This window comes from Papilio polytes, unplaced genomic scaffold, assembly GCF_000836215.1.
Source record: "Papilio polytes unplaced genomic scaffold, Ppol_1.0 DF821067.1, whole genome shotgun sequence".
NCBI lineage: Eukaryota > Metazoa > Arthropoda > Insecta > Lepidoptera > Papilionidae > Papilio > Papilio polytes.
Genome location: NW_013528137.1, coordinates 1,388,022 through 1,409,498, shown reverse-complemented (window position 1 = coordinate 1,409,498; position 21,477 = coordinate 1,388,022). Strand labels below are relative to the sequence as shown.

At 31.9% G+C, this 21,477-nt stretch overlaps 1 protein-coding gene across 4 annotated transcripts in view; it reads left to right on the top strand.

Annotated features, from left to right (window-relative positions):
• LOC106109763 (rab11 family-interacting protein 4A) overlaps positions 1–21,477 on the top strand; it is a 64,578-nt gene that overhangs the window by 15,079 nt on the left and 28,022 nt on the right. The window contains exons 2-8 of one of the 4 annotated variants that reach the window (XM_013291366.1): positions 2,267–2,313; positions 7,712–7,809; positions 8,132–8,250; positions 9,705–9,788; positions 10,222–10,266; positions 19,715–19,753; positions 19,982–20,099. In XM_013291366.1, the coding sequence (XP_013146820.1) occupies positions 7,735–7,809; positions 8,132–8,250; positions 9,705–9,788; positions 10,222–10,266; positions 19,715–19,753; positions 19,982–20,099 (480 nt within the window). In that variant the 5' untranslated portion in view covers positions 2,267–2,313; positions 7,712–7,734. Of the gene's footprint in view, positions 1–2,266; positions 2,314–6,517; positions 6,765–7,711; positions 7,810–8,131; positions 8,251–9,704; positions 9,789–10,221; positions 10,267–19,714; positions 19,754–19,981; positions 20,100–21,477 lie in introns of those variants that run through there. The other 3 variants (XM_013291365.1, XM_013291364.1, XM_013291367.1) reach the window with 3 other exon arrangements.

Here is a 21,477-nt window from a genome sequence, read left to right as displayed (position 1 = left end):
TTTACAGAAAATACTTTTAAGAACTCAGAGAAACTCGTTTTAGCAAAAAATGCTCGGAATGCAAAAGTGAAAGCATGCCAAACTGGACCACCTGTGCCATAAGCCACGGAATTAAATGTTCATTGCGGAAGTTTTGTTGACTTTTTTGTATTAGCTGTAATTAAATAACATAATATTTTAATTATACAAATATGTCGGTTAAGTCATAAAATTCTGACATCGTTAGTCTTCGAACCACAAGGTACTATCACGGAAGTTATCGGTGCACTTTACAAGTTGAAGTCTTACAAATGTTTTTACGCGTTAAAACGATGACGCGGAACAGTAACCAATAGTTAGCAGCTTTTAAATGTATACACGAAAAAAGGTCATCGAAACGAGCATAATTTTTTTACCGAAGTTCCCAAAGAAAGGAGATAATCACTTAATAATTGTATAATATAGACAAAACAGCTATAATAAGGGAGGTCTAATCACTAAATGAAATCACGGAATTATTTCGATACTTTTTAGTGTTTTGTTTATTGAGAATATTGGTCTTTCGTGTATTTTGTAAGGAAGCAGATTTTTTTATTATAACATTATCCCGTCATTTACGTCACTCTTTACCACATACTTAGTTTGGATGTGGCGAAGTTCGTCACGTGGGACACCGCGAAATGCTCTGATGGTATTAAAAAAATATGGACTAATTACAGTATTCAAGAACACTTATAATAGCGTAAAGTACAGTAAAGTAGGCAACCGTTGATCACTAGCGTACTGAATCACTCATTTACGCACGAAGACACAACGGTGATGTTTTTGCTATAAATTAGCGGAATATCGCTTTACTTCACACATTCTTTTTCCTTCTTTCTCTACATGTGATACTTTGGTTTTGATTTTTTTAAAAGCACTCTGTTTACAGTAATTTTATAATGGAAAATTTAATTTACTTGCCGTGGTTTATTGAAGTAAATTAATATATATTGATATATATAATTGTACTATACTTGTAATTTTCAGTATAATAATTCACAATTATTACTATAAAGTTTATGAAACTTTAGCGCTCATCTTATAACATTAAGAAATAAATTTAAAATGCGATTTCATCGGAAAAAAATATTTTGAAATAACATTGTGCCCGGAAATTAATATTTTATTTACAACTTTACCTCCGACTGGCTTTCTATATCGAAACGAATTCGTCACGAGGAGCATCGTAATCAGAGTATTGCGATACAAACTGCCTGTACCATCCGTTACTCTCCATTACTCGCTGCAATTGAGTACAGTTACACTTACATCATACTACCGCTTCAATGGTCGTTACATTAAAAAATAATCGCATTTCCTTTATGTTTTTTGAAATCAATATTCTTTTCCTTTAACTTTCTTAAACGTGATCCGAATCGTACTTAAAATTAGAGAACATTTGAAAAACATGATTATAAAAGACGCATTACTGCACTGAGAGTCTTTAATTGGTTACTTAGGGAGACCCTTGGTGTAGATTTCTTGAACTAAATGTATACTAAGTAAGACTTAATGACACTGAGTACCGCAGAAATAAAATTAGTATAGAAAGTGAATCTATGATTTCTTTGATCGTAGTTATTTAATTTTCTTCCAATTAAAAACGTATTACAAAAATCGTAAAATTGTCTAGAATCTAACACGTTCGTGACTCTAATTTTCACGTGTTAAATGATTTACACTTCAAACAGCACGCTATTGTGGTCAATTGACGTGTCTGATTGCTTTCTCTACGTCTCCACGTTAATTTCGTCAGTTTCCACTGCCGAAACAAATTATTTGACACGACCTCTTGAGCTGGAGACACGGTTTCATAAAACATTTAATCCAACTCCGAATTTTATGGCATGAAGCATCAACTACAATGTAGAAATTAAAAAATGTTTCTGTTTTTAAAATCAGATTTACACAAAAATCAAATACATTAATGTAAATTGTATACCTTAGCGGTCAGAAAATCAACTAATTGTAGGTATTAATCGAGTCGAATAATCTACACTACATATTACCCATTCTCTAACCAACCAGAATATGTCAACGTCAAAATCGATTAACCTTGAACGAGTTGTTTATGTGTTTAAAAATTGTGTTTGTAAAGTAATCCATCCTAATTTTAAATGATTTAAATACCAAGTAAAATACGATTGTAAAATATCTAAGAAGATAAATCCATTCGATCTTAATCTCTTTTAATAAACATTCCTTTTCAATTAAATATTGTTAAGAAAATTCCTCTATTTTACAGATACGTGGATATCGTAACATTGGCGTGGAAGGTGACCTAAACTTTTGGCAAGTATCTCGAAAATTTATATTTAAAATAAACGTTCATTACTGCACCGGTAGCTGACGTCATCAAGTGGCTCTAACAAAAAAACACAAAGAATGTTAACCACGTACTGACATCCGTCCGGTTTGGGATCGTCTCCTGTTTACGCACGTAAATACTAATACAATGCGAATATTTATTAGGATTCGTTTGTCGTATTTAATAATGCAGTTTTATTTTAAACACTAATGTTGTTTTAACGTGAGCTTCTACTGATATAAAATGTATTTTATTTTATTGGTTATTCGTCAGTCTTGTAAGAATAATTTAATGAGTATAGTTACTACCTTGATTGCTGAATTAAGTCTGTATGAAATTACTACACTACTGCAAATAAAACGGACTACTAGTTTTGAAAAACTTAATCATTAATAGAAACTATTCGTTATGAGAAGGGATGAATCGCATGTAATAAGAAGGACGTTAGTTATGAATGTAGAGGGATACACCGGTAGAGGTAGACCTAGAAGAGATGGATGGATTGCGTGAAAGGTGATATGATCAAGAAGGGAGTGATGACTGAGGTAACGGATGATAGAGTTATTTGGAGGACAAAAACCCGGTGCGCCGACCCTACGGGAGTAGGATAAGGCAGGGGAAATGATGATCAATAAAAACTATGCCACAAAGCGGTTGTACAAAAACAGTTACAAATTATATATTTTAAATATAACAGTTGAAGCCTTGATGTAAACCATATTTGTAAACATAACCCTTTCACATTATTACGTCGGGTAATTCATATCTGCCCACATTGATCGATTTCTCATAAACCAAGGTGACACGTGCTTTAATAGGTAGCTATTAACTCACTGTGTCGTCTTTTACTTCCATTAATTTATAAAAATATGAATTATACTAAGAATAGTTTTGAACCTTACTGGAATTAAAAGATATTTCGTTTTCTCTTATGGCGATAAAATTACTAACTACCAGTAAATTTAATGACAGTTTAATCGATTATTGATATATATCCAAGGAGGGCATGATGATTGATATAACGATTTTAACATTGATGTTAGAGTTATTTGGAGGACGAAAACTCGGACGAAAACGAAAACAGGAGTAGAGTAGAGAAGGGAAAAGTTTCATGCAATCTTAAGCATCTCAAACTCTACATTAAAAATCACAACTTCACATGTCTTCAGAAGAAAGAGGTCATGAAAGTAAAGTTTTTATGAATGACAATCTTTTGATGTCACGTAACTCATTAAGGTCAATGTACTTTCTTAAATGAGAGGTTTATGCAACATCTGCTACTCGTCCACACAAAATCAACTTTTTAATTCCGTAAACGGGCAAAAGCATTCATTCCTAATCTGTAGAATAAAAATAATTGTTCCGTCACGTTTTTATAAACGATTGCTTGAAAAGTGGTTTGTTTTGAAAACTATCGGAGTGCAAGAGGAGGTTGCGCAAGCGGGGTCGTTGACTGCACGAGTGCCCGCATTGAAGACGGTGCGCTGAAAGTTCTGCTTTTTTAATCACTATTTGCAAAATCTATGTTTTGATAACGAACATTTAAGTAAAATGTCAACGCTTTCAGAGCGCATTCAAGTGTGCTAGGTGAGGATTTTCATACTAATTCTTCACTAAGGCATGTGTCTATTATAATGTAGAATATACTAGTCCGTCGATATTTTGTCAGGGTGTGGTCCTTCCCCGAATGCGGCGATCCTTTACAAGTTTGTTGACCCTAAATGTATTATGCAATGCGATTGTTTAAACGCTTTCTTAAATATCTCGAGTTTATTTCCAAGGGAATCTTTAGCCTTTTGTTTTTGTTTAAATTTAAGTGTACATCGTCATTATGAGTTGTTAATTATTCTTATTGACTTGCTAGATTTCATTCGCGACTCCGCCCGCGCGGAATTAAAAATAAAACAAATGCAAGTAACCTATGTGTTTTTCCACACTATCCTCCACATCTATACCAAATTTCATCGAAATCCGTTCAACCGTTTATGCTACAAACTCTAAGAAACATCCATCCATCTAAATTTTCGCATTTATAATATTAGTATAATAAGTGATGTAATAACTTAAATGTTATATTATTTTGTGTTTATGTTTTAAAATGACAATGAAACGAAATATTATAATTCTAACACAGTTTTAGTTTTTCTTTCTCAAGAATTCTGTAATCAATTCAAACGGTAAACAACTTGAGCAACGTTAATGTTATTAAAATCGTTATGAAAGAATATATTTTCATACTCTATTATAATAGAAATGTGTAACGAGTTATGCAAATGTGTATTATAATAGACAGCGTATGTTTTCGCTCTATTTGTTGCAAATTACACTTCTGAAAGGTACACGGTTGGCAAGCTGAAGTGAGGTAGTCAGTTCTTGTGAGATTGATACAAGCAGAATGATAAAAAAGTCGCTAAACTATTGAGAGTAAACATTCCGCTGATCATGCGAGAAGCGCAATTAACGCAACGCTTGCTTTTAGAGGCCAATGCATTTTAATACAATCAAAATTTTAAGAAGTAAAAAAACTGAAATGTCCATAGTCTTGTGATTAAATGTACTGCAAAAGTGGAGTCGTAAATTCGAATACGAGATATTTAGTTATTAAAATCCAATATCTGAGTTTGAACAATGTTATAAAGTCTTTTAAAGCAGCAAAAGGAAGTAGGTTATGTTATTTTCCATATACACGAGCCATTGATATTTTCATTCCTGTAGTTCACAATGAGGTTTACATTGATATCGAAATTAGTAAAACTACCTCTGTCTACCACTTTTGTGTTAAAAGCATCAATATATTTTTTCATATAACTCTTTTGTACAGTTCAAACAATTTCGTTAGAACAACTTTCACAACGTAAAAGGCACTTTTTTCATACTAGTCGGGGGTTCGCAACAGTTAGTTTCGATTACTTTTTCTTACTAACCGTTTATCGATATTACGGTAATATTAACTAGTGTTGCATAACCAGCCAGCGACTGTAGTAGGGCCGGCAGTCGCAACCGGCGGACGGGCCATGCCGGTCTCGGCCCCAAGAAACGGGAATTTTATGCCTCGTATAGGCAAAAAAATATTTTTTTAGTGTTAAGTACAATAGGTTTTGAGATGCAATAGTTGAATTGAATAGACGTTGATAGTGAGGTGATATTGTAATAGAAAATAGTGTTAGATCTATATGTGCGGGTTCAAATATGTAAATCCCACGCTTCCCAGCAAAACTAGTAACTGATGAAAGCTAAGGAAAGTTTTCGAAACCCATAAAAGTCGTGCAGAGAATTCCTATGAGACGTAATTCCGGTATAAACATGTTTCGAATCCTGTTGTCTCTTAAAAGGATAAGTTCACTGACCAAACTGACTACAAGAATTTCGTTATTATAGATAATATTGCGATAAAATCTACGTATTTTGTGTAAGAGGACCTTCAGACTTACGCAAATCGAAAGGAAGCATGTTGGTAATTTCGCTGCGTTAAAACTGCTTGTGTTGTAATGCTCTAATTCTGATAACAATAAGGTCAGTGACTGAAGTTAACATTCTGAATCTAACTTTCTGATTTGTCTTTGCTGTTGTACTAATGATCTTACTATGTATAAATCAGACATCTTGAACAGTGGCATAAAACAAAAGACATTGCTGTGTAGAGAGCGTAAATGATACGTGGGTTTACTGTGAAAATTATTTTCATTTAAATGTATATAATTATGATTGGTTTCGACGATGGGCATTATAAGAGGTATTAAGTGTCTTAAGTCGGTTTGCGATATGCGATAGCGAAGCGTTTACAGCAGTACGGCTTCCGACTCCGACAGTTGGTGGACGCGATCAAAGAATTGAAGAAAAGTAGGTGAAAATGAATTGGTTCTAGTCTAATCATTGTACACATCAGTTTAAAGAACACTAGACAGCAGTTATGAGCTCCAGAGAGTGAAATGTAAATCAGAAACGTTGGCATGGTAGAAGATTGAAGAAATGATAATAATCGGTTTTAAAATGGATCGATTACATTGATAACAAACGGTTAACGCCTGTTAAACTATGAACACAATCTGTAACATACTAATGAACAAATAGAATATAGAACAATAACATTTGAATACTGAAATATTAAAACACTGAAAATCTTTATGAACTCACTGTGTAAGGATGTGGGTATGAACTAGAAAAAAAAAGGTTTCGAAATTAAAACCATAAACAGCGTTAGAACACGCCAATAAAGATGCAAAAATATTGATGTTAGATTGAAAGACATTGTGATTACGCATGGGTTATCTCGTATTTCAAATGACGTCACTAGTGACATCAATGTCAGAAGTAGTGTTCGTGCTACGGAGTGATCTGGATGTGGCTGGGGTGCTGGAGACTTGGTGGCGAGGGCTGGTGCTGCTCGCGAGATTCTTGATCACATTCGTTCGTTTACTCAACCAAACATTGTATGGTATGTCACTTTTGAAGGATTCGTCTATGTAAATTCCAATGTGACTTGTCTAAAGGATGTAATTGATTTTGAAAGCTGAATAAAGTGTTCGTAGAGTTACAGATATACATAAATTATTTCACAGAGGGAATCAACTATGTAAAAATAAACAATCAATGAGCTGAACAAACATTTTAATAATTTTGGCCTTAGAAACAATCGATTTCAGGTTTAAAATGTTCTATCATACTAATATTATAAATGCGAAAGTTTAGATGGATGGATGTTTGTTAGAGTTTGTAGCCTAAACGGCTGAACCGATTTCGATGAAATTTGGTATAGATGTAGAGTATAGTCTGGAAGAACGCATAGGCTACTTAGTTTTGTTTTTTTAATTCCATGTGTTCGCAGTCGCGGGCGAAAGTAATACATAAAATGAATTATCAAGTAGTCTCATAAAATAAGATGACTCACACATACAATTCCTTATATTTGAAGATCACGAGTTCGTGATGAACATATTTACTGTACTACTTAGCTATTTGCTTTTACTACGTTATTAATGTCTCAGACCGACTTATTTCTTGAATCACGACATACATGATTATTAAAAACAGTTTATAACCTACGTCCGTAAAGATTATAATTAAATTCAATTTATCATAAAGATAACTTATCGTATATTAACTTTACACGGATTACAAGTACTACTGAAAATTTATATCTAGTTAAATCTAATACAAGCATACTTTAAAATTATCAACTAATCAAATAACTTCCACTATTGTCAATCTAAAACTTCAAATTACTAAATATATTAGTTGAAATCTGTCGTGGTATGAATATTGGTTAACACAATTTGTCTGTACTACCGCTTTCTGGAATAGTCTGAATCCGTATTATTAAAAAAGATATTTACTGTCTTTATTATAATTTGCTTATTAACGTTGTTTTTTTTTTTCTTGCAGAGTTGAAGGCGCCTGTGGCGGTCATGATGGCTCCCAGCGTGTTCCAAAGAACTAAGTCCCCTCGCTCCTCGCCCGGAAACCTGCCTAGAAAATTACAGGTACATTTTAAACTTGTATGACATTAAAAGAGCTATTTCCTAATACTACTGCCGAAACAATTCCCCAGTTTTAAATATGAATTGAAATGGTCGTAGAATGATACTATCTATACTAATATTATAAAGAGGGAAGAGTTGTATTTTTGTATGAAATAACTCAAAAACTACTGGGCCGATATCAAAAATTCTTTCACCATTACAAAGATACGTTATCAGTGAGTAACACAGGCATTTCTTTATTGTTATTTTTTTAATTTATAACTTCAAATGGTTAAAGTCTTGTAAATAAAACATAAGTGAATAAAAATATTTGTTGAAACAGAACGGCACAGAATCAGCAAGCCAGTCAGATCCGACAGCGGACTCCAGTCCTGGCAACTCAATATCAGATGCTGAGAACTTCGAGTGCTATGGCGAGGCTGATGGCGATGCACCTAACACGTAAGTTTAATTGATGTCGCCTTATTTAAGGAGTAGCAGTTTATTTAAGCAGCAAACATAAAAAATTATAAACCGTATCATTGACGGATCAATACTATACGAGTATTGTTCTCACCTTTCTCAAAGACCTTTCATGCCAGCTGTTAAGTTTCTTGGCAATTAAGCAATGTGATCCTCCCCTTATTGTAATTTTTTATTACTGACAAACTTATTCAATTAAAATAACCGTTACTAGCTGTTGCCCGCGACATTCTCCGTCGGAAATAAACAAAAAGTAAATAGTAGCCAGTGTTCTTCCAGACTGATCTACATGAGCTAAAATTCAGTGAGATACGTTGAGCCCTTCCCCTTTCAGTTGTAATATTGTGCTTTGATTTATAATATCGTCCCTTGATTTATAATACTAGTAAGATTAGACAGAGTTGGTAATATACGCTTCTTGCATTTAAACCTTTTTTTTAGCATATAAAAACCTATGTCCTTTTTTGTTGGCTACTCATAAATGGACAAACAGGACATCCTTACTGGTAGTAAAAATTATGTTACATCCTATCTCATGTCAAGCTTCCTTTATAAACTTTCTAAAATTACGTAAAAACTCATTGAATAACCACGTCTTGAAATGGAAATGCATAATTAACTTCTTATATGTGCACGAAATTAAGAAATATTGTATCTACTAGTTTCGTCAGAAAATGTAACCATGAAAAATGTGTTTTATCATCATTTTATTGTTATTTTACTTGCTTTATTAAATACGATTCTATGGTAGCTTTGATTTAATTTTACTTATTACAATCATAGTAATTTAATATGCCTATAAAATACACTCACTACGCAAGACACAACTTTTATGTATCTGGCAGTGTTATAACAGGAAGAATATAAAAAAGTAATTATTATTCCTAGTATACTGGTCAATGTACTGTTTAGTTTCCGTGTTTACGTTTAATGTTTAATGTCAGACGTAACTTGTCTGGACTCCCTAAGGCGGTTAATGTTATGTCTTTACTCGGTATTTTCCATACTAGAAAGCGGTAAAAAAGTTAAGGGATTACTGTCTGTATATGTTGACGGAAATGTATGAAATCATTGTACAGAATTCCTAGGCAATGTATAACTCCTAAAATCGCTTGGAATTATTGAGAACCCACATATGCTGTTAAACAATTTTATTTATAGAAAACATTGTTTTCATACCTTGCTTATTGCGATTTTGGAATTTCATACAATTTCTAGGAAATGTGGAATTACAAGGATGTATGTGTATTTAATAATCTTTGAAACATATTACAAATTTCCAAAACAGCTTCGAAATTCTATACTTTTTCTAGACAAAGTATACAATTCCTAGTTATCACACATTTCCGGTAACGTGTACATAAAATAAAACTATGTTTAATTTGTTCTTGAAACCATTTATTAGTCCTTATTATTTATATTTATTGTTACAGATTAGAAAATGGATCACGGAGTCCAGCAAATCCTTTAAACCGACATTCGTGGACAAGAACTAGTCTCAGACGGACACCCCCTAGGTAAATTCCTATTAATGTTATGTTGAATTTTAAACTGAACAAGGCAAAGAATGCAAACATAGTTAATATTCTCAAATAAGATCACTGCAGGAACTAGTTTGACGGGATCTAAAGTTCCGCTCTTTTTAATTTAATTCTTCACGCCTGATGAAATATAAAAGCAAATATTCTAAACTACATTTATTGCGGCTTATATTCATAGTTCATAATATAACAAAACATGAATTTAAGACAGTTAACTGTGTAATAAGAATGACGAAATATTGAAAAAATTGCAATAAATTAAAATGCTTCCTTTGATAGTTGTTTGTTTGTGTTTCGTAAATAATTGGGCTTATTAGTATTTGTCCTTATTTTATTTTGTTTTTTTGTTATATGTGTGTTGTTTTAGTGCACGTAATTCCGCTTCTCACATTTGTGTTGTCTTTCGTAGCCATCAAGAGAACTTGCCGCATCGGAGATGGGGCTCCATGAGACAGTAAGAATTTCTTTTATGTTTTTTCTTAACTTTTTTATTTTGCTTTTTTGTGGTAATCTCTTGTTACTTATGTATGTTTATGGTATTATTATTTTGTTGACTTGAGTTTTAATATTTAATTTGAAATATCTCATTGTAAACTGGACAATTAACAAATTAAGTTCGCAATAAATCCTTCTTATTAAAAATTAGATTTAGTTATTCTATTTAGTTCAAACTTATGTACAATTAGTCGTTATTTTCTCTTGCATAATTATTCAAACACGTAAGAATCTGTTTTTATAACCAACTCGTCTAGATGTACTAACATCAGGCTGTATAAATTAAACAATTGAATTATTAGCATTCCATACATTACCATTTCTAAGTAACTCCCGCAGAGTTTTCAAAGAATGTTTTCAAATTTATTGCATTTTCATAACACAGTTACAAAATCACTCACACAAATACAAAAGCTGTTGATTGTCGCTAACATGTTTCTGTAAAGTAGCCTAAAAATATTTATTGGATTTTGGACCTTCTTATAATTTATGTATCACTTATTATTGCAAGAATCATATTCTAGTGCAATTCTATCTTACTTCTTACTAATATTATAAATGCGAAAGTTTAGATGGATGTTTGTTAGAGATTGTAGCCTAAATGGCTGAACGTATCTGGATGAAATTTGGCTACTTGCTTTTGTTTCTTCGTTAAATCCACGCGGACGGAGTCGCAAGGGTACGCTAGTTACTGTATAAAATACTCTCAAATGTATATCCTTTGATTAGAAATTTAATTACATTGCATGAAACGAAGTTTAAAAATGTTAAATTATTCGGCACTAAGATAACAAACTCTGTTTGTAAATTATCTATGTTTTCTAGGTAAAAAATGATCCTTGTAACAGTTTTCGTTGTCTCTGACCTTTGAAAAACTGATATAAATGTCGTGAATGCAACCTAAGGTCTCTTAAATATATTAAACCTTAGTATCAAGGTCTGGCAGTATCAATTTCCGTTATTGCAGTTTAATTGGCTTTTTAATATACGTAGAAGCAAAAAATGTGTATAATATAGTGTTTAAATCCTTTACATGAAAATAACTACTTTCCATATCAGATTTATTAAAACTAGCTTTTAGTGGCGACTTCGTCCGCGTGCAATTAGAAAAAAATAACTGATTGTATTTTTATTTCAATTAACTGGGTCTTATGATCGTCTAAACTATGTCATCCAACCAGTCACATTGAAAATATTACTAATATTATAAATGCGAATCTTTAGATGTATGGATTTTTGTTAAAGTTTGTAGCCTAAACTGCTATATGTATCTCGATGAAAGGCATAGATGTAGAGGATAGTCTGGAAGAACACAGAGCCTACTTGCTTTTGTTTTCTTCATTACACGCAGACAGAGTCGCGGACGAAAGCTAGAATAGAATATAATTAGCACGATTAACTCAATCCAAGTTTTAACATATATTGATTTTACTGATAATTCATATAAAATGTAATTCATGTACACCGGAAACTATATAAAGTGAGATTTTCATAGCTGTGCTATACAAATTAATTCATACAAACGCTTAGTTTTATAATCATCTATTCAACTACATTATACAACCAGCCATTGTTATAAAAAAAGTAAATTATGTTATTGTACTTAGTATATTAAAATTTCATAAGATAAAACGAAGATCTAACTTATCGAAAGCATCTTAAAGTCGTTTCAAATGTAAGAAAAATGTTTTTTTTTTTATTGATTGTGAGTAAAGACACGGTTTAACACGTGACTGCTAAAACGTTGGTTATAATAATTTTAAGATAAGTCTTTAGACCTGAATGGATGGTTAACAAACAGAAATATTAGAATACTCCCAAATAACTCATTACCAGAGTTCTAAAGACCAATTAAAATGACCAAGAAAAACTTCTGTATTCACAAACAACCAGAAGTCACGCATTCAACTTTTTGTCACAACACCTTGAATAACTCATTACAAGCGCCGGATCGTGAGACGAACAAACCACCAGTTAATTAGATCCATCACTGTAAACAAAACAATACTGTAAACTTTGACAATTACAGACTATGTAACACTGGTTACCACGAATCGTCCATTAACCACTTTAATGTTTAATGTAAATTCATTATAAATCTTATGAGAATGAGAATAAGGTTCAAAATTGACAAATATTTATTACATTATGCAATGAATTGTGTCACTCGCACCTACCCAATCTACTAATGGTCACGAAACAAGTAATGTGATTGGTAGGTTTTGCTAAAGATATTAGTTGATGTGGAACTAAGCTACTCTGCATTATCTCATCGTATTATTGCATAGAAATTCCTTTATTTGATTTACAAGGCTTATTTAGTTGGCTATTTAACTATGAAACAAAAACAGTTGTTGTTGGAAATCGAGTCGTAATTATAAGTTGTGGCTATATAGTCTTTTCACATGCTCTGTGTATATCAGGTTGAATTATATACAGAAGTTACGGTGTCGCGACTGGCTTAATAATTTAATAACGGCGCGTTTCGCACACGGCTATTGTAGATGGCCATCCACCGTCCGAGTGGCCACTGCCTACGACCACAATGCGTCACTGGCTGTCAGTTTCCCGCGGCCGTTCGCGCGTCCCACATCGCATGTAACGCGCTGTCAAATTCGAATTTCGAATTCCAATTTTAAATAGTTTCATTATTTTTTAACATGTTTAATATAGACGGCCAGTTAGTGCTATTCGTTAAATTAGGGATGTGAATCGATTTTATAATAGCGTCCGGCTGTGACGGTAGTTTGTTTTAGTACAAATCATTTTGTTTTTTAAAGCTGGAGCAAAACGGCGTTCGAATGCATTACAGAAAGCGACCCTACAGGTTAGATATTGAATAACTATTTGCCTATTCTGTGACAGATTTTCGAGTTTTGTTTTACATAGGTGCGCGGATTCCAGAATAAAATATTAAATTTAGATATTTATGTCATATTCACAAACATAATCAATAAAGGATTTTTAATTGTCAAAAATCATACAATATTTTTATTACATAGAAGGTACATTGAACTAGGACTATAAAGACAACAATGTAACCTTAAGTAAATTTATATGATAGTTGAGAGTACGCTCAAAGAATACTAATGTTTAACATCAGTGAATGACATCAGTAACCCATTGGCTTGTTTAAAAAAAACATCAAAGTACATGCTCTAATAATTTCGATTGTTCAAATGTGTAATTATCGCTTTTACTATGGAAGTACTGTTCTATTTTAATTTGTGTGTGTTTACAAATATATCCTTTCATTTCCGCTGTCGAAATACTAGGTACAAAAACATATCTCAGATTTTTCAAAGGTATTTTGGCAGTGTAAACCCACCGTAAGGATGTTTACTCGTAGAACAAAAATGCGAATATTCGAACAATTCATGTTTTGGAGATTGAATTACACGAATTCAATTGATCAATAAACATAAATTTTTAAGCAATTACAATAAACTTTAGATGTTATTTTTATATGCTTGTAATATAAACATTATTTCATATCATAGTATGTTTTCTTAGACTTTTTGTAACGACAAAGAAGATCTGATTAATAGTTAAATCTCATGTCGCTTTAGATGTAATAGTCATATTTAGGTGTAATATTATAGCCCAATTAAAATTGAGTAGTGAAGCTACAATAATTTCCTAAAAGTCTCGTCTTTAATACTAAATCTATGACTTCAGGATTCACTTCTAGTGGTGTTCGCACCTCCCTATTAATATTCAGCTCTTTGTGAATTATTGTAAATTCTATCTTTAATCGTATTCTTAACATCAATTTCGTAATATGTCTACGAAAGATCGTTATTGTAATATAATAATTGAATATCACATTTCGAAGCCTTGCTCCATTGAGATTATGACTCATTACGAACAAACAGAAAACATACAGATTATTGCTATTATAATTGTAAATAGGTCACTCAAATCTGTGACAAATATCGTGAGTGGGAAATAAAAAATGTAGCCGATGACATTCACAGATAAATTACCTTTCTACTGGTCAAAGAATTTTTGAATTCTATCCAGTAGTTTTTGAGTTATTTCAATACATAAAAACATCCAAAAATACAAATCTTTCCCCTTTATAATATTAGTATAGATAAAAATAGTGAAAGTAAAAGATTACATCTTTAATTTATAAGGCATTCCTAAGAAGTGTTGCCATCAAGATGAAGATATGGCGACTGCAAGTAGTTTGAGATTAACAACACACATAACACTATCATTTACAATTGCGTTGTCTGTAATGCACAGGACAATTATCTTGGCCAGGGTAAACTCACTTGATGAGGAAGCCTTTGGAATACTTCAATATTGATAAATATGATAATAAGTTCTATTCATTTCTCTAATGGAAACCTTGAAAGAAAAGGCTTTTTACTAATAAATTTTATTTACTGTTATATGATATTGGAATATAGGTTTAAATTCTAGGCCACTTAATCCGTAAATAGTGATAATGGCCATTCTACAGTCTATAATGACGTTCTATTACGTTTCTCACATATAATAATAAACATTGTAATTTTAGCACATGTTAAAAATGTCACATAAGTTATCTATAGTAATATTATGAAGGAGACGGATTTATATTTTTGGATTTTTGTATGTATTGAAATAACCCAAAAACTTTAATGTCGATTTCAAAAATTCTGTCACCATTAAAAAGCTACGTTATCATTGAGCAGTCTACATTTTTTACTATTTTTTTAATTTCACACAGGCGAAGTCGCGAGCAATTAAAGTCCTAAATTCCATTGTCAAAATACAGTATTTGCATATCTTTGAATCACGCTACACGATTGCTTTGTAACATCATACAAAAAATATCTCATTCTAGATTACTAGTGCAGATTTTCTTATTACGGTTTTTTAACAAGTTCCTGTTTTCTTGCCAGTACTAGCTATCATCAATCATGACTATCATTTCTCACACAATGCGCACGGTTTTATGAACATACCATTACTCGTCTTCCGTTACTTTGAATAAAATAAAAGTTTATATAAGTACTGTTAGAGCGACTTATATACAAACTAGCTTTCGACCGCGGTTCCGTCCGCGTGTAAATAAAAAAAAACAAAAGTGAGTAGCTTATGTGTTTTTCCAAACTATCCTTTACGTTTATGCTTAATTTCATCGAGATCCGTTCAACCGTTTAGGCTACAAACCTATCCATCTAAACTTTCGCATTTATATTGGTAAGATGTAAAGGACGATATCTATAGAAAGCGATGTACTGAAGGTATCTAATAAGCGAAAAAGGGTCATCATTGATAAAAAAATAGGCAAATGTAATGTTCACTAGGTTTCGTTTTCTAATATAAGCATTCTGTTATGAAGGTTTCTAAATATATTAAATTTGAATAAAGCTTTTGTATAAATAATATGCAACTCTTACTTTCTAGGATATAATAATTTAAGAATTTAATATGCTTCCGCAATATATCATTATGTATCCGTAAAATAATTTAATTTTAAAGTGAAAACTGCAAAAATACTTCATCGACAACAACCTAGATATTCACGCATGTTTGTCGATCTTTAAAAATAAACCTTAAATATTACGGATATTGTGCAAGTGCTTCATTTCAGTAAATTACAGTTACGAAATAAGTTTGCTACTTGTGGGAACTACGTTTAACAGTTAGCGTGATAGTACGAATATACCTGAGTCATATTTGAGGTCGAAGGTTAGAGTACTTGGGTTCAAGTTTTCTTTAGCAATAACCTAAAACATGATTAATATTATCAACTAGCTGTTCCGGTGTGGCTTCATCCGCGTGGAATTAGAAAAACTTTATTTTATTGTTTACATTTGTCAAATTCTTAATTGCAAATGTCCAAATTACCGTTACCATAATAACATTGCTTACTTAATGTTGGCAGCTTGTAGTTTATGGTCTTTTTCCAATTTATTTACCCCTTAAGTTTGATAGCGTGAAAATATATAGCCTAAAGCGTGTCGTAAGTGTAGGGTTTTTCATTAAAGAAAGAATTATTCCAAAATATGTTGTGATTGTGACATGTTGTGTTTACGCTTTATTATATTAGTGTTGAAATAGATTGATTATGATCCTTATTTTTAATGTATCTAGGCTTCTTGGCGCAAATCATTTGTCAGAAACATAAGTGTTTAACCTGGTACAAATTTTAAACGTTGTAACAAACGCCTTGATACTACATTGCTACATCTGAACTCTCATCTTTATTTCCCTGTATTGTATCTCCAGACGAGTCTTTCATAGACCCTAGTCACAGGTCTAGATGTATGTACACAAAGGAATTAATTGTATTTTAGTGTCGCTAGTCTAAGCCCGCGCAATCACTTTCTTACACAATGTCACGGCGCGTGCGCACCCATGTGTTATTTGTGCCGCTACCGATTTCTCTAGACCTATAGAATCCTGGCATTACAGAATAAATTACACAGATTAACAATGTTTCCAATATCGGTAATTACAAATGTGATAGTTGCGTGGATTGATTAATCTTCGTTCCAAAATTAATAGTTCTAATAAAAATATGTACTCGTAAGTCAGTTAATTTTTTTTACTCGCCGCTAATATTTACTAAGTTCAATAATTATATTATCAAATAGCTGTTGCCCGCGACTTCGTCTACGCAATATTAAGATAAAAAGTATTCTATAATTTGCCCAAGTCAGCTACCCTTCAGTGAATAAAATTTTAAATGCGATTTTCGTTTTCAACAACGCAAATACATCATCTTTCCGAAATCTGGAATTTTTCTTATGATATTACATACACTCCATTTTTATCATATGTATAGAAGCTGTTCTATATACTAGCTGTTCCAGTGCGGCTTCATCTGCCTGAATTGTCAAAATTCAAATGCACAAATGACAATTGTTTCCTTGATGTTGGCAGCAACTTATGGTCTCTTTCCCATATTAGGATTTTTATTCAAAATATTTACCCCCAAGTTTAATGACGTGATAATATACAGTCTAAAGCGTGACGTAATTGTAGAGCTTTTTATTTAAAACAGACCTATTCAAAAATATGCTGTAATTGCTGACATCTTAGGCAACAAAGAAGTGTGTGTTTACGCTTTATAATAATAGTATAGGTTATGTTGAAATGTTTTAAAGTAATTAGTATTTAGGTGTTCTTTTTAAATCTTTGTATCAGTTGTTACAGAAAATGTTTAATAAAATAGTTAAATAGTTTAATGTAAATGTGATTTAACGTCATTTATTATAGTTTTTAAATATTTTCTCAATTCTTTGGGAACGTGTTATCGTAGTAACAAAGGCGCACGCAATTCGATTTGACGTAAAGATAAGCGTTGCATTGCTTTCATAAAACTGTAAAATATAATTAAAATTTTAACGGTCCTCGGTTGTAAACTTACCTCATCAGATTTTATGTCGCTAAACAGTTTCTTGTGCAAAAACGTGCTTCTAGTTTACATTTCAACGCTAAACATGCTGACTTTAAAATTTTATTTAAACTGTCTGTTAACTAAAAAAATAATCAAATTGTTCTGCAAAATAAGAAAAGAAACGAAGATTTAATTGAACAAAATTATCACTTGTCTAAACTTCTCACACAGGGAAATTATTCTCTTAGAGGCTAAAGCAAACTTATGTATCTTATAATCTAACTAATATCATAAATGCGAAAGTTTAGATGGATGGATGTTTGTTAGAGTTTGTAGCCTAAACGGCTGAACCGATCTCGTTGAAATTTGACATAGATGCAGAGCATGTCTAGAAGAACACATAGGCTACTTCCTTTTGTGTTTTTTTATTCCACGGGGACTAAGTCGCGGGAGAAAGCTAGTCAATTTATAAATGTATCTAACACCATCTGAAAGTCGCGTTTTTAAACTGTAATATAAGTCATCCAATTTAACGATTATTACTAGCCAATAATCCTAACCTAATTATATGAGACAGTTATCCACATGTGTACTCTAGACACGCACGCGGTCATTCTTAGTCGCCCAACCTTCAGCTAATAAAGTTGTCTTTGACAAGTCCTTGTGTATTAATTACGTCGTAAGTGTTGACTCAATAACCGAAACACTGCTCGTTTACACGTGATAACGTTTGCTAAAAATTTAAAAAAGCATATTTTTTTATTTTATTAGTAAAACTAGCTTTTGCCCGCGACTCCGTCCGCGCGGATTAAAAAAAACAAAGCGAGTAGCCTATGTGTTCTTCCAGACTATCCTCTACATCTGTGCCAAATTTCATCGAGATCCCTTCAGCCGTTTAGGCTACAAACTCTAACAAACATCCATCCATCCATCCATCCATCTATCCATCCATCTAAACTTTCGCATTTATAATATTAGGTATGAAGTATGATTACTCACAGATACCTCACCTTTCTAACGGTGAAAGAATTTTTAAAATAGGCCAAGCAGTGTTTGAGTTATTTCGATACAAAATACAAATCTTTCCTCTGTATAATAATAATAAAGTATATATAATGTATAAGTTAAAATTAAATAACTTATGGTGATAGAAATTTATGACGACAAGTTAATTTAAACTCAACATTTTTTCAATAAACTGTTTTGTCTAGCATTTTTTAATTGTACGTAAGGGACTCTTAGCAATTCTGAATACGACAATCACTAACCCTGTTTGTTATGGGCGTATGTTATGCTACAAAATTACAGTTATGCAACATCACAACAGTCAAGTTACTTACAAGTTAGTAACAAGCCGCGCAAGTCATAAAAATGTTCTAATTGTCCGCTTTCATTATAACTACAATTATTTCCTTCTTTCTACACGAAAATTAATATTAGACGTGTGAAATTAAAGAATACATCACATACGCTTGTTACGCATTTAAAATTTGCATTTTTAATCAAATGTTTAATTTTTTTTATGTTAATTTTGATGATTACAACTTTTAGAATGTTTTTTTTTATAACAAAATATGCAAGGAGAATTGAATAAATCTATTTATCTATTTTGTCTCTGATGTTACTAAACCTATTCTCACTAGCCTAAATTATATTCTCAATCTATACTTATATTATAAAGAGGAAAGATTTGTATTTTTACATGTATTAAAAACCTAATGAACTGATTTCAAAAATACTTTCACCATTAAAAACCTACAGAAATACAGGCGAAGTCGCGAGCAACAGCTAGTATAAGATATTAATTTAATAAGCTTGATTACTATAATAAATGTAATGTGGACTAAAGGCAAATCTGAAGTAACGTTATTCTTTTCATTCTTTATAGAAGACACATCCGTGTCTTCACAAATTCTCATACCCATAAAAAGTGTGAAGTTAGTAATTGTTTCCAATAAATTCTCAAGCTTATTATAATTATTTACATTAACTTAATGAGAATGATGTTTAAAATAAGCAAAATGCAAATAAACAGTATCTTTAATTTATAAACATTTTGTTACAGTTCGGGAAAGCGGCAAATTGGCTCCAATGTCTTAGCAAGGTGATATTTTATTGATTTTATTTGAATTACAATATCAATAATTGCAATTAAAAAAGTAAGATAAGCGCCATCTATATTTCTTTTACTGTGCTCATGTGTGCAGGGTAATACTTTTACTGTTAGATAAATAGATGGCGCTGTTTAATTGTTATTTAACTGTACCTAGATGGCGCTATAAACTATCCTTTGGAAATTATTTAAATTACATTTTAATTGTTATTGTTTCAGCCAATTGTACCGGTCGTCGTCTTTCAACTCGTCCGGGTGCGGTTCTGGCGGCGAACCGGCGGACGATATGTACTCTGATGTCTCGCTGGAGGAAGATGTTCAAGGACTAAATTATAAGGTCGGTATATCATATCTTAAATAGATAATAGATGGCGCTGTGAAGCCTGGATGATCGTTAATATGACTAGAATGGAGTCAAAAGCCAAATAGCGTTTTATTGGTCCAATTAACACTTATGCTACGTATTAGGAATGTATATTTTACACTTATAATTTACAAATATAGTATGTCTGTTAGATAAAAGAGTTTTTATGGATCCTGGTAAAGTTATCAATACTACTCACTAAATAATTTTGGCTAAATGTGTATAAGAATATATTTCATTTTTAGGTCAATTAGCTTTTACTTGGTATTTTTTTTAGTTCATAACGGTCATATAAAAAATATTGTTCTGCGTAAATATAAAGCGGTTACTTCCGTTATCACACTTAGGAAATGAGTAATTTTCAGTACAATCATGACCCAATTTACTCAAACACGATGACTTACTTGACGATTTCTTGGGAAACTCTTACGTATACGTGGAAACTTCGATGCTTTATTCATATTTATAATCTTATCGTAAATTATACCTATAAAGGACCAACTTAGAATCTGTCTTAAATATTACTTTGCGTTAGAATTAAAAATATCCAATATCAAAGACACATGATTCCAAAATAGGGCCCAATTTTTATGTCGCGTCTACGCAATTCTTAAATCTCTATTTGAAGAAAGTACATGTACTTCATAGAGACTTTAAAATAACAGTTAATATGAGGTTCCTATTCAATATATCTACATTTAAATTCGTTTATCTATACTAATATTAGAAAGAGGAAAACTTTCTTTGATTGTAATGAAATATTTCAAAAACTGGGCCGATTTCAAACATTTTTTCACCATTTAAAAGCTACGTTGTCAGTGAGTAACATAGGTTATGTTTTATATATTTTTTTAATTTCAAGTGGATGGAGTCGCGGGTGTAAGCTTTCCGATAAACTGTATGGTGTTTTTTTTTAATTAATTTATTTGCTTTTGTAATACATTTCAACATTATACCATCTCATTAAACGACTATCAACAAACGATTTGAAGGCCGTTTCAGTTAACATATCTTCACACTCTATTGAGCTGATTAACACCAGTTCTACGCAGTATAACTCTTTCTTGTAACACTTACACTATTTTTAAACACATGTATAATTGAATTCAATTGAAAATCAAAAATTATAACAAAACTATCTAAACAAATATACCGTTATAATACTGCAACAGACATGTTTTTTTTTTAATGAAACGTCCGGAAATTACTCCACCTATACGAAACTATAGGTAATCATATTATAACGAGGAAACAATTGTATTTATGTACGTATTGAAATAAACTACTGTGCCGATTTTAAAAATTCCTTTACCGTTAGATAGGTGTCTATGAATAACATAGGTCATTTTTG